General features: G+C 37.6%; 1 protein-coding gene across 3 annotated transcripts in view; it reads right to left on the reverse strand.

The window, feature by feature from the left end:
* Positions 1-15,585, reverse strand: part of edil3a (EGF-like repeats and discoidin I-like domains 3a) — a 175,284-nt gene that overhangs the window by 66,123 nt on the left and 93,576 nt on the right. For all 3 annotated transcript variants that reach the window (XM_030143458.1, XM_030143457.1, XM_030143456.1), the window contains one exon: positions 1,784-1,965. In XM_030143458.1, coding sequence (XP_029999318.1) covers positions 1,784-1,965 — 182 coding nt within the window. The remainder of the gene's footprint in view (positions 1-1,783; positions 1,966-15,585) is intronic.

The raw sequence follows: 15,585 nt of genomic DNA on the forward strand, positions 1-15,585 counted from the left end.
TATTATTGTTAAAAATCCATTCATTGCTCTTAAAAAAATTCAGGTTGATGCATTTTCATCATGTCATTTTATTTTTTTCACATTAAACCAAAGACACACATTTGGAGTTGTCATGGTTTCTAAATTATTATGCTATTATTTTACTGTTCCAATTCACTTGACACCCTTGGCTGTTAATATCTTCAGTGGAATGTTTGCACCTTCATCGTGCTGGCCAGACTGGACCCTCTGATTAACTGGTTTCAACCAATGCACTTCACATGTGGGATCATCAGAATGGAAATTAAAACATGAATCTGTGCAGCTGAGTTGCTGTTAAAGAAACATTACCACTTAGAGCACTGGTGTACAGGGTGGGGAAGCAAAATTTACAATGAATATTTAGTTGTTTTTTCTCAGCAGGCACTACGTCAATTGTTTTGAAACCAAACATATATCGATGTCATAATCATACCTAACACTATTATCCATACCTTTTCAGAAACTTTTACCCATATGAGTAATCAGGAAAGCAAACGTCAAAGAGTGTGTGATTTGCTGAATGCACTCGTCACACCAAAGGAGATTTCAAAAATAGTTGGAGTGTCCATAAAGACTGTTTATAATGGAAAGAAGAGAATGACTATGAGCAAAACTATTACGAGAAAGTCTGGAAGATACTATTAAAGAAGAATGGGAGAAGTTGTCACCCGAATATTTGAGGAACACTTGCGCAAGTTTCAGGAAGCGTGTGAAGGCAGTTATTGAGAAAGAAGGAGGACACATAGAATAAAAACATTTTCTATTATGTCAATTTTCTTGTGGCAAATAAATTCTCATGACTTTCAATAAACTAATTGGTCATACACTGTCTTTCAATCCCTGCCTCAAAATATTGTAAATTTTGCTTCCCCACCCTGTAGTTCAGGGTACATGCCAGTATATGGCGTATACCTACTAATTTTTCAGTCAGCATTGCATATGCCCACTTCAAAATCCCCTCTGATGCGTCTGTTTCTGTCCGTTGCTCACACTGTTCTCACATGTACATTACCACTTACAGGTCATAGTGGATCTATAACAGTATAAACATTTAGTAATAGGCATATTATTGTTAAAAATCTATTCATTTTTTTCAGGTTTATGCCTTTTCATCATGTTACTTTATTTTTTCCACACTAAAACAGAAACACACATTTGGAGTTGTCATCATTTCTAAGTTATTATGCTATTATTTTACTTTTCCGATCCACTTGACACCCTTGGCTGTGATCTTCAGTGGAATGTTTGCACCTTCATTGTGCTGGCCAGATTGGACCCTTTGATCGATCGGTTTCAACCAGTGCACTTCACATGAGGGATTGTCCGAATGGAAATTAAAACATGAATCTGCACAGTTGAGTTGATGTTAAAGAAACATTACCACTTAGAGCACTTCTGTCTCTAAGTCTTAGAGACAGTAAGACTCAAGGTGACAATATTTATGCCTTTTTACACTGTTGCTCACACTGTTCTAGATCTGCACCAGGTTACACTTTCAATTGCCTGTAATTAACAGTATGCCATTAATTTCACAGTTTCTTTAATTAATTTTAAAGTGAAATCTGTTGTGAAAAAAAAAAAAAAACATGAACCCATCTACAGCCAAGTGGTGCTTTATGGAAGGGAGTTAAAATAAACTGTTGTCAAACTAGACATATAAACCCAAAAACAAAATGAGAATAAAGATCATCCGTGTGTCAGAGCGTTTGTTCGTGGCCCAGACCTCGCTGTGATAATCTCCTGTCCTGTAACTGTGCATTACCTGGATCCACGGCCATCTGTCGTTTTCGGCAGCGGTCCAGGCATTGACCAGGCCTTTCTTGTTGAGCCGTGCAAAGTACGGGTACCACTTCTGCAAACCGAAGAGAGCGCGGTGGGTGGAAGAGGCTGTTATCTGTTGGTTGGAGATTATACCGCCCTCCATGCCCAGTGGTCCAGAGCATTCTGAGAGAAGAGAGAGAGGGGGGGAGAGAGAGACCGATGAGCCAAAACTCCCACTCACACAAACATGTGCAACTCCATCTATGAACTATACATTGATTTTTAAAAACACCACAAGGCTCCGTTGTGTAGTGATTTCATTCCTCCAAATATTGTTTATTTTTCTCTTCAATATTTAACTTCAGACTTGTATCAGGCAAAGTCATTAAAAGTGGAACTCTAAGTCTTATTTTCACAACATCCTATAGTGTCCTTTTGTTCAGATCATGTTATTTATTCACTGTGTATCTCTTTCTATCAGTGCTACATTACTTCAGAGCAAAATAAGTTTCTGTCCTGTCAAAATCCCACAGAGTCAAAATCCCTTCCCCATTGATGACACTTTTGTCCTCTGTTGGTATGTTGTCCACATTTGAGGAACTAACAAGTCGATCGCTCATCTTTTCCAACAGTAACAAAACCTTCAGGCTTGCTTCAGTGGAGCAACGGCAACTCAACAGCGTCATTTTCAAAGTCAACAAGATATTAGCAGCTTACATATCCTTCAGGCTACTACATTAAAGTACAGAGGCATGACAGTGGTATCATTTCAGACCAAAGTGGTGTCCTTTCTTTTCTATACAGCTTTTTTTCACTTCATTTTTCTAACAGATACACCTGTAGTGATGAGATTCTGGCACATTTATCAAACAGAGAATGTAACATGCTGTAAAATAGGTCTTTGCTCCCTGTTTGAGGCAACCTTAGTGAGAAATCAAATAATAACAGAAAACGTGAGGAGTACAACACATTTTATTGAGTGCTTAAAGGGACTGCACAGTATGTTACGTCATTACAACATTCATCACAATATATTGTGCAATTAAATTGCTGTCCATAAGTGTCAGGAGCACACTGAAAGTCTAAAAAAGTCACCACTGCTTCACAAATGAGATTTCCTTAATTGCTCATTTGCATACAAAACATCTGGATTCCCATCAAAACCCACCCAATTTAGTAAGATGAAGCAGCTCAGGACAGATTCAATTAGGATGTGACGGCCACAGACATTGTAAAGTTTGCCTCCACAATTATAAGTCAACTCAGCCTGGGGAATGCATCATGATGGAGGAGTCAGGTTTGTTCCAAACAGATGCAGCACACAACCATAAAAAGAGAAACATGTGACTGTGGATCCTCACAGCACAGCCTGAATAATTTTAGTTTTAAAATGTCACTTTATTTCCTTTTTATTAAAAAGAGTTGCACTTTATTCATGGGGAGCAATTGCCTAGAGATTGGTTGTCCATGTTGTGCAATCCAAAGAAAAATAACAGCTGAGAAGAGTTGGAAACATGTTTATGTCTTTATTATTACTTACATAGGTAGATACGCAGATTTACCTACCGGTGCCCTCAGTGCCCCCCCTCCACTGGAACATGTAAAATGTTGAAACATATAACTATTCCTCCCTGGGATTCAAACCCGTCACCCACATCATAGACCTCAGCTTTACTTACTGAGCTGCCTGTCCACATGCACCAAGGCACTGCTACCACACGCACCATTAATGACAAGTCTATATGTTAAAGGGAGTTAAATCTTAACTAGACTGAAGTCTAATCATGAAGAGACAACTGTCTATTCAAGAAGCATTTGGGTCTGCATGAAAACAAATGGGCAGCTACAGAAGGTATGGAATGTAATTATACAGTGGAACTATAGAACTGCATGGACTGAATATTAAATATCATGTAGCTGCTGTGGAATCCAGCCAGTGATTGGGTAAATCACACAAAGTTGTCAAACATAAGCCTATACCTCTACTGTATCCTGTTGTGTCCTATTGTTTTATGCATATTTATGGTACTTGATTAACCTGTTTTTTTTATCTTTTAATTTAATCATGCTTTTCGATGTAAGGCACTTTGGGCTTCGTTATGTTGTTGTAAAGTGCTATATAAATAAACTTTGATTTTGACTTTCATTTGATCTTGTTTCTAATTTCATATTATTTGGAATTCAATGGAATTCAATGGAATTCAATACCATAACTGAGTCCAACCTTATTAAAGCCAACTCTTTGCTTTGGTTCCAAAAGTTGTCATATTAGTGAAGTTAAAATGTATTATATTATTAGTGTATGATAATTTTAAAAAATACAGTTTTGTGCAATTTGAAGCATTTATAATGTTAATTTTGCTTCCCTTTGCCCCCTTGAATCCCCACTGGGACTCCGACCCTGGACTCCACCATTCTCCTGCGATCCCGCTTTCAATTTTTCTGGATCCACCACTGTTGGTAGTTACAATGGGTCGTTGCATTACACATCCATGAATACCAACACAGCTGTAATGCAGCTGCAGTGGTGTAGTTGCAGCAAGGTACTCTTCAAGTACACTCCTGTCAATGAAGTGGGAAAAAAATATTCTTACTTTTCTCATGATATAATTGACAGTGTAATTTACTCTTGATAAAGTGTAACTGGGACTTGTGGTCAAAGGTGATTACTGATGTGTAGAAATACGAATAAAAAGAGGAAGATGTCTGAAAACCAAATTATTCCAACTTTACAGGCAACACTGCATATACATGTTGCAAAATGTTGTTTTTTAGCTTTCTTAATGCGTATACTATCCATATATACCACATGTAAGGTCCTGTATACTTATATACCTTCTACACTTAAAGCTTCATTGCTTGATAGTTTTATATTGCTGAGCATGAATTCCATAATAACCTTTCAGCACAGTTATTCAAGTGATCTGAGAGGAAATGAGAATTCTGATAACTACTGTGGAAAATGTATGCTGTGGCGCAGAGTGAACTAATCACAGGTGTTTTCAGAAAGGTAGGGGATTAATAGGCTAACTGACGGCTATAATCACAAATGTGACCTTTCTTTTCCACAGCAGGGTATCTATTATACTTATATCCAGGGTGCGATTTCTCAAAAAAAAAAAAACAGGGGGGGGCAGTTATATACGCGGTGCGCGGTCCATAACTAACATAACTAACGCTTTACATACTTTAAATGTCCAACTCCTGAGTTCTGTTCCTCTATTATACAGCAGATTTTACAAGACATTTTCACAACTTCTAACTTGTATCCACTAGACACTGCCCCCCCCCCCCCCCCCCCCCCCCCCCACACACACACACACACACACAAATGCTAGGCCCATGAATTTGTCATGTTTACCCCCCCTTTACAGCACTTGAGTGCATGGGGAAGTTTGTGAATTCTGAGACTGCTGACGGTTTGGTTCAGGTGAACATTAGTGCCAGTAATGTACGGTATACAGGGTGGGGAAGAAAAATTTACAATATTTTGAGGCAGGGATTGAAAGACAGTGTATGACCAATTAGTTTATTGAAAGTCATGAGAATTTATTTGCCACAAGAAAATTGACATAATAGAAAATGTTTTTATTCTATGTGTCCTCCTTCTTTCTCAATAACTGCCTTCACACGCTTCCTGAAACTTGTGCAAGTGTTCCTCAAATATTCGGGTGACAACTTCTCTCATTCTTCTTTAATAGTATCTTCCAGACTTTCTCGTAATAGTTTTGCTCATAGTCATTCTCTTCTTTCCATTATAAACAGTCTTTATGGACACTCCAACTATTTTTGAAATCTCCTTTGGTGTGACGAGTGCATTCAGCAAATCACACACTCTTTGACGTTTGCTTTCCTGATTACTCATATGGGCAAAAGTTTCTGAAAAGGTATGGATAATAGTGTTAGGTATGATTATGACATCAGTATATGTTTGGTTTCAAAACAATTGACGTAGTGCCTGCTGAGAAAAAACAACTAAATGTTCATTGTAAATTTTGCTTCCCCACCCTGTAGGTGTAAGAAAACTGTCACAACCTGCCTGTTTTTACATTGGTTGGTTGTCTCCCCCGAGGATGAAATTCATTGAGCAGAGGTAGGGATGTAAAAACCAGAGGGAGGGTTGATCACCCCACTCCCCCAACAAATCACACCCTGCTTATATCAACAGGAAAAGATTTCTTGCAATTTTCTCCCCCAGTTTCAGCTCCTTTACATCCATACTGAATACCTCTGATGAGTCAACTTATGGTGTGGACAAGTCCAAGTCTAAGCATGGTTCTGCGTAATAGCCTTTAGTTTGTCTAATTTGGTCTTCCTCAGTTAAAGGAGCTCAGATCTGGAATACCTTCGCCTCAGAAATAAAAACATCAACTAACACTGACTTACAGGAGAGAAAGTCCTGTTCTTTGGCTAAAACTCAAGCCATAAACGGTCAGTCCAAACTACTGTCATATAAATGGTTAACCAGGCAATATATCACCCCTGTTAATTACACTATTTAATGCAAACATGTGGGAAGGTTGTGTTAAATGCAGTAATCAAAAGGGGCCCTTGTTCCACTGTATGTGGAAGTGTCCTGAGGTAATTTACTTTGGAGATAAAGTAGTGAATTTGTTGAGCTAAGTTATTGGTATATTGGTATCCCTCGACCTTAAACTATCCATCCTCAAAGTTCTTCCTAATTGCTTTGTAACCTTGAAGAACACAAAAATAAAATATCTGATTATGGTCTGTTTGAAGCCAAGAGGTCCACAGCCAGATCTTGAAAAAGACAAAACAATCAGCAAATTCTTACAGTAGCTGAGGTGAATGACATCTGCACTTCCTTTGGAAAAGCTAACCTACAAAATATGGAATTAACTTCACAAATGGGATGTTTGGAGCACCATTTGCAATTCCTTGTGTTGTATATAATGTACTGTTATAAAGTTTTTTGTTTGTTTCAGTGCTGTTTCTTAAAAGCCTAACCAGGTACAAGGTCTGCTAATGTTATATTATATATACCTATATATAAATTACATTAATTTCATACTTTTAAATGAAACAATGCCTGTGTAGAGTCCGGTTTTGACCGACTCGATATGTGAAGTGTCATGAGATAACTTTTGGCATGATTTGGCGCAATATAAATAAAATTTGATTGATTGATTGAATGTATGTATTGTCCTATCAAATAGAATGCAAATGAAATAAAATAACACTACAGGCAATGACAGATTTACCTACTGGCCCCCCCCCCCCCCAGTTGGAAAATCTGCAGAAAAATTACTACATTGGCCGGGAGTCAAACTCTGGTATTCTGCGCCGCAGTCCGAAGCACTACTTATTGAGCTATATCCCAGTTGCACAATTCATTATCCTATTGTCTTGATACTTTTCAGGATGTGACGTTTACTCCTGTGGGTGGTGCATGGATGCTAACTTTTGCGCTCTCTTGTCTCTTGTTTTGGGGCGGGGGGACTACACATTTATATAACTAGTGTTTTTTATGGTAAAGGGAGTTAAATCTGAACTAGACTAAAATCTAATTATCATGAAGAGATAACTGTCTATTCAAGCAGCATTTGGGTCTGCCTGCCAGAAAAACAAACGGGCAGCCACAGAGGGTATGTAATGCAATTCATGTAATTACTGCCTTTACTGGCTGTCGGACATGTGTCAGCATCTTGTGAATCATTAGAGTGTTTTGCTTGAACTATTCTACATGCACACACACATTTTCCTGTATGAACTACTACTACCAAGTAGAAAAAAAACTTATGCTATTACTACATCTAAGCCTCAGGTTCCTTCAAATTAAAGTGTATACTGTGTAGTGAAATATGACAGTAATGCATCGTAAGTCCTATCACCACCAAAATGTAACCATTTATTCCTTGTGCCAGTATCAACATTTCCTGAAAATTTCATCCAAATCTGTCCATAACTTTTTGAGTTGTCTTGCTAACAAACAGACAGACAGACCGACAAACAGACAAACCCTGATGAAAACATAAAACGTTCAAGTTCAGTAACAAGCAGGAATATGACAATTCAGAGAAGGATATCACATTTGTATGTATAAATAGCGCCCCTCCAGTTTCTTCTGGATCTGCCACTGTACGGGTATATTAAAAGCTTTGGTATTTTCTGTAATGGTGGTAGTTTATTATATGAAGAGTTACACCTAAAATTAGAGGCTGGAGTTGTAATTCTCCGCTGGAGTCATTGAACATAAACTGCCTGAATGCAGCAAAACTGAATTTACATCCCACGGCTTCTCTTATTGTGTAACAGCAGTAAACAAATGGATGTGACAGTGTGAGGCAGTGGAATTTTTGTTTGACTTTTATGTTGCTGTTCATCCTTAATTTCCTGAATTCAATTACGCTACAGTTGTACACAAGAGGAAAAAAAAACAAAAACATGGTGCTGTGTTTACAATTTATTTAACATACCAAGTGTCAATCACCTTATGGTGAATAAAATACTGGAAATACTTGCAAATCTGAGGGGGTAAAAGTGACAGGGATGGGATGAAGCTTTATCAGTCCACACCAGCTGTCCATCTACAGATGACTGAATAAGAACCTACATCCACAAGTATTGGGGAAAGCTATAGGAGCATGAAAGTGTCCCAAAAGAATAAGGATATATCAAGCACAAAGTTCAGCCACAGGCACTGTTTTCTCATGCCGGCTGAAATGTGATGTGTCCGTGTAAACCATCCTCCAGGGGCCGCCTGGAGCAACGGTCACCAAAGGCTGGGATTTTAACTCAAAATGTAGGCTAAGCATTTCACACGACATGACACTACACACCTATTGTAGCAGACAATGAAAATGACACGCCGACAACTGTGAGAAGACTTTCACCGCAGAAAAAAAAAAAAAAATGCCAAGAGTCAGAGAAGAATAGAACAATGAAAACAACCCTAGCACGACTTATCCAGCTGCTAAAACAGTGGGGTTCTAGGCAACGGGGAGCCTGGGAGACAGTGAGTAATGTCTGAGGACAGTCCGGGGGGGATCGACAGGGAGGCTGCGAGAGAGCAAAGAGTGTGCATATGTGTGTGTGATGTGTTTGTATACTCCACGATGGTAAATCGCTCTCGCTCCACTAGTTCTTTCTTGTGTGTGACTCACCACTTCCAGACTGATGAGGGGATGGTGTAGGTGGATGCTGAAACCTACCGCTGAAACTACAAGAAACGCCTCATTTTCAACACCTCAGCAATGAATCTGAATTTAGTCCTCTTAAACACTCTCCTATACAAAGCTTACATAAATGTTGCTGCACGACACCGGAAAATATGTACCGTGAATCGATTTTTTTTTTTGTTTCTTCAATATACAATGAATAAGAGTGGTGAAAAGTCAATCTTTGCTGTAAATGTGACAGAAAACACATAAAATGTTACATATTTAATAGTGATTTTGATGATAACTAAAAACCAGCTTTCACTCAATAACAAATAGCATATATTAAGAACATGTGATGTGGGGAAAAAACATTCAATTCAAACAATTCTATTTCCAAGAGCAGAATATCAAAACATCATGTTGAAAAGGTGTCACATTGAATTTCTACAGAAAATCACATCTGGTCCTAAAAATTATTTCCCAGGCTGAATATTCTGATACGAAAAATACACTAATTTTAACCAGATGGCTTGAAAATCTTTGTAGAAATAAAAAAAATCCTTCTAAGGGTGAGCATCTATTAACAATACCTGAAAATTTTCACTTTCACTTTGAAGATTTTGTTTTGACTGTCAACTGTGCTTTCCTGAACTTTAATGCTCTACAACTGGTTTCAACAAACACAAAGGTAGGCGAGTGCTGCGGTGACTCACCAACTCTCCGGTTTTGGCCGACATTGCCCTTTCTGCTGCAGAAATAAGTCCAAGCGCTCTTTGCTGTTTTTTTTTTTTTTTCTTTAATAATAATAATCTTTATTTATATAGCACTTTTCATACATTAAAAACTGTAGCACAAAGTGCTTTACATATCGGTTTAAAATCAGTACCGCCCCCCACCCACACCCACCCACTCACCCGCACACACACACACACACACACACACACACACACACACACATATACATGCAAACCCACAAGCTCACACATACTTAAGAAGACTGACTGAGCACGGGTAGACCAGAACAAAAATGTACAAGTAAAAGTAAAAGATCAATTTAGGAGGCGCTGTCTCAGGGAGCATTGCATTCTTTCATTGCATTCTGTCACAAGGTGGCTGTGTGCAACATTGCAATGATGATGACTAAAGCCATAGAAGCACCTTGTAAACACTTTATTATTATTATTATTATTATTATTATTATTGTTATTATTGTTATTATTATTATTAGCGTGTAGCCTTAATATGTTTTTCGTAGCTTCTTCTGGTATAAAGAACTTTTTTTTAGCAGTACAGTAAAATCAGTGGTGGGCTACATTTTCACTTTTGTTCCATGAATATGTAATAAATTATTCTCAATAATGTATGCTCTTTATTTTGTAGCTTTTCTCTCAGTCACACTGCTTCCAGTATTATATGCTATAGTGTCTAGTCATATTTCAGTCACATGTGTTGGCAGGTAAAATAAATTGAGGCCTTCAGAATCAACAATGCAGGATCTGGAGCTTCAAATAAAAGGCAATGAGCCTGTTGCTTTAATCATTCACATTTCACATTGACCACATAGAAGAAATTTAACATCTGCATTATGGTCCAAGAGCATATTAGTCAGAGCAAACTCAGCCAGCAAACCACATTAGTAGCAACTTGCATTAAGTTAAATATATTGGTTTGGATTTAATAGCTTTTTTCCCAACTCACAATGTCTGAAAGAGAATAAGAATTTGGTCACAGATAAACAAAAAAATAAGGAAACGTTTTGCTGAGTATAATGTATTTTATGAACATATTGTTTACATTTGTTATGTCTTCCATTCCAAATGTTTGTTAGAGATTTTCTTGTGATCAGACAAGTAGAATTTATGACAGATGTTTTTGGTTTTTTTTGGTTTTTTAACCTGCGGATGGTTTCGGCTGTAGCTTCAGCCTTCATCAGAGCTGTCAAACACTTCCTGGTGTGACGTGTCTAATGAACAAGAAAATCTCTAATGAGTATTTTATGAATATTTGTATGTTTTTGTCGTTCTATTCAGTAAATACTGATGATTATGCTTGAGATGATGCATGTGGTGAATCTGTGGCTGTAGTGATTGGTGATTGCTTTAGTAATGAGATCCATTCTCCATATGTGTAATACCTGTCTGAGCTATAATATAACACCCTGTTATGTTACATTTTTTCTATTGATACTGAAAGGTAAATAAAGTCAGGTCTAATAGCACTGAAGGCATAGGTGTGAAATACATGACCCAAATGTGCCTCTACTAATTCATATTGTACACAGTTAGATCATGATGCTACAGTCTCACATGGTAAACATTGTGGTTAAAGGGCATAAAACTAACAGCAACACAACATTATTCACAACATTCAATATTCTACGGATCTTTTACACATAGTATTCTGTTTCACACACAGAATGAATGTCACCCTGATTTAACCTTGGAAATGAAGAGGCATCTGTTTTTCCTCCTAACAACCTTATGCTGAGGCTGTGGTGCAATATTGCATCAACACAGTAGCATTTGTCTAGACATTGTACCTTTCGGGCAGCTCTCTTGTAAAGTATTCTATGTGGATGTTGTGGCAAGACTCCGTTGCAAAGCCGCGGTCCCTCTCACCTTGCGGCGATGACGGGCCAGTCTTAACGAGCTGCCTGCCAGGCGTCCGTCAGAGCGGGAGAGGCAGACAGCCCCTGGGCCTTGGCCCGGTGGCCCCTGAGCATACATCAGCCCAGCGACAGCACACATCACTAACGGCGCCACTACCATGATGTGACAGCTGAATCCATCTCCCACAAGCCCTACCTACAGCCTAAACAAATTAGAGCCTCGCTGAAATTAACGCCAGCGCACCAATACTAATGAGAAAAGAGTGTGAGGAAAAGAATGATAAACACACAAAAACATCGACTTTACTATTGAGATTCCACAGGCCATGACAGAAATGGATGAAATGCACCTGTATGTTTTATATGAGTGTATCTGCATGTGTAGAGGTGAAGTCTGACCCCTTCCACTGGACCCCATTGGACCTTGTTTCAGAAAAGTTATTTATTTATTTATTTATTGGATCAATATTTTATTTATTTTTATTGGGCATCTCCAAAAGTACAACACTAAAAAAAAAAAATAAAGACAGAAATTCACATTTTATGATACAAGATTTTGTGACACACAAAGTATAAATCCAAGGAACTGTGGTAGCTAGATGTGAACAAACCAGCATGATGGACCGTACGTTATGCTCATTTACAACCCTTTCTATCACCAAAGGTGCTTGTTCCTTGCTTATTTGAGGGAAACAGAGGACTAAGAACAGCGCATAAACCAAGAGAAGCTGTTAAACCTCTTATGTTATGTTATTTGTAGATTTGGATAGGTATTTGGTATTAATTTATTCTTGCACTTAATGGACTGAAAACTAGCTAACGCTAGAGTAGCTGCTGATTGTGCAGAACATCTGTAGATAAATAACGTCAGAGCAATACCTTGTTTTAAAAAACAATTTGCATAAACACCACATCCATGGGGGCCGCCATTGTTGTTTCACAGGCTACGTGACGTCAGTGCTCGAAACTGGGAGTACATCGATTTAGTACGAGTTCATGGGTTTGACTGCCATTCCAGTGCATTTTCACTGGTAGAAGGTCGGAAAAACACGAATTACAGGTTGCCTGGAATGCAGCATAATATGTGATGTAAGATATGGTCCGTCATGTGATTTCACATGATTTCAAACAAAATGTTACTTTACTGTCTTTACAGTAACTGGAATTTTCCAAACTCCAAACTGAACTCTCTCTCTCTCTCTCTCTCTCTCTCTCTCTCTCTCTCTGTATATATATAATATATATATATATATATATATATATATATATATATATATATATATATACACACACACACACACACACGTATATAACTATACATTATATATGTAAAAAGTGACACAATTCACAGGTAATATAAATTTGATGTGTCAATATGTCACCATCGATCACAGTTCATATTTTTTCTGTAGTTCAGTCACATGGAGCTCCGTGGGTGAGTCAGGATTCTGGCTCTCTGTGGTATTTGAACTATAATGTGTTTTCTCTGTAGTTAGTGGAGTAAAAACGAAGCACAGTAATGTACCATAAACAAAACAGCCACACTGTTCAGAGGATTATTCAAAGTTTGAAAGTTTCTTCTCCGATAAATACTTTTTATCTGGTCTAACCCATTGGGAGTATTTTCAAGTCAAGAAAGCTGCAGTTAGTTGTAACATCTAGTTACATCAGTCATTAAAACCAAAGCAAAACAAAACAACCATGAGTTCAATGAATTAACCTTGATTTTTGACAGTGTGGTGAAAAACTATTGTAAAAGGTGAAACCACCACAAGTTCGGTCAAGCTGCAGAGACATATTCAGTGACTCAGAACAGACTGAGACATTTACGATGTCATTTTTCTATTAGCATATTTTCACAAGCCAATCATTCTTTATACATAAATTGTATGTAAATTATTTATTCTATAAAAAATGTCAAACATATGTGTAAATGTTAACTTAATTCAAATGGGACCAAAAAGTTTTCTCTTTCCATTGACCTCATACAAGGACAAACATCAGCACCATCTGCTGTAGTTTTTTTTTTTTTTTTCCAGAAATAAAGTCCTATAGAAGACAACTAGGAGGGGTGGGACTTTACCTTTCTATAATCAGAACTGATGATCTGGAATAAAAAGCAATAATAGTAAAAAAAAAAAAAAAAAACCTGCCAGAACCCAGCTCTAAAAACTAAATTAAAGGCTTATAAGGTAGTAAAGCGTAAATGTAGGAAGAATAGTAGTACCACTTTGAAAGGAAAATATATCTAAACTAAACAGTTTAAGAAGAAATAAGGTTAAAGTAAACCTATTCTAGGTACATAAATGGATTTAGATGCTGTTCAAGGCAGATGGTTTTATAGTATTCTTAGTCTTAAGATGCTTTTGGTTAATGGGGCCTGAACAGTCATCACCTTTCCTCAATATTGGATCATTAACCAACCATTTAACCCATATTAGTGCCTCAAGTGTGAATGCCTCTGGACGATTACAGCAGTAACAAACCTGAATTTGTTTCAGGAGAAAAGCAGAGGCGTGCCAAGCATTATCTTATTACGCATTCATGTGTATTTTACAAGGATTCATGTTGGCAGGTGATAGATGCTGTATAATTCTCCCCACTTTGTAGTGGATCATGAGAATACTGAAGGGGCTGGGAGGACCCCTAATCATTTAATTAAGACAGGATAATTATTGAACAGAAGGTGATGTGAAAGCTGTTTTTATATAACATTTTCATGCCGAGTTCTTAAAAATTAAGGGACATTTCATAATCTGCAACAACCAGGACTTGCCCACACATGACGTGGGTTGAAGGAACAAGTCAGAGGAGATGATGAGTTCTTGCCTACAAGTGTATTTCAGGCATTCTACCTCTTTTTTTTGTCTACTCTATATTCATTGGAGGCCTGTTACTGTTATGATGAGGCTGTAATGTATTCAACAACCAGTGGATTGAAGTGATAAAGTCAAATTTTTATTTCTGACTCCAATTTGGCACTTCACTGCTTCTAAACGTTAACAGTTTTCTAATCACTGCAAAACTCCCATTAATCTCCATCAATTTGTTTTTTATTTCTTTCATTTTTTTCACAAGGTTCCTGTCAGATAATCATCCTATTTGGGAACAAATCATCAGATTAGAAACCCCCAAAACAACAGACTCTAACACTTAGAGCAGCACAAGTTCAGCAGTAACAGGCTGAGTTAATGGTTGTGTAATGTGTTGCACAAATATTGAATTTACGTGGGAAAATGGAAGTGAGCATCATTGAACAAACGACAGAGCTGAGCATTTGTTCAATCACTAAGACTTCATAAATCTTTTTTCCTCGAGTCAGTCTGTGCCTCTTAACTCCTCTTCCTTGTGTTCTACGTTCAGCTTTTAAAAGGAAATAAAGAAACTGCTTTTTGGTTCACTTTACCCAATCAACTAAACCCCACTCCTCAACAAAATATCTCTCTTTCCCATGCAGACTCACCCAAAATTAGGTGAAGAACAACTGTGCAGCACAAGATAGAAAATCTGATGAATTAATTTGTGAGAAGTGGTGCAGGGGTGGCTCAGGGCTCCATCCACTGATACATTAATCCTAATACATTCCTAGACTGAGAAGACAAAAATCCTCACAATAGCATAATAAACACACAAAGCTCCTTTGAGCTCTTTTTCCAAAAGGAAAGCTACTTCTGATAAAACAGAAGCTCTTGCTCGTTCCATATAGCCACAAGGCAAAAAAAAAAAAATAAGGGCTTTGCAAACACAAAGTGGCCGTGACTCTTCAGCATTCCTCCTTTTTGTTTTTGGATTGTGCTTGAGGGTTTATTGCACATGTGTAAACGTTCAGTACTTGTGCATTTTTCTTGCTTTTTATTCATTGTTTTTTTATTCAACAACTACAACAAGAAAATTGGGTTCATTTGAATGATTTTATGAAATTTAAATGAATGAAACTGGGGCAGAGATACTTTTACATATCTTACATTCCTCAGATCTCAATTTGAGGTGTCGCTTATTACTTTTATAAGAAATGTCAGACTTCTGGTTTAGGGAATAAATGCTCTTAGTGGAGGAATTCAATGATATGTTTAA

This window comes from Sphaeramia orbicularis, chromosome 9 (genome assembly GCF_902148855.1).
Source record: "Sphaeramia orbicularis chromosome 9, fSphaOr1.1, whole genome shotgun sequence".
Lineage (NCBI taxonomy): Eukaryota > Metazoa > Chordata > Actinopteri > Kurtiformes > Apogonidae > Sphaeramia > Sphaeramia orbicularis.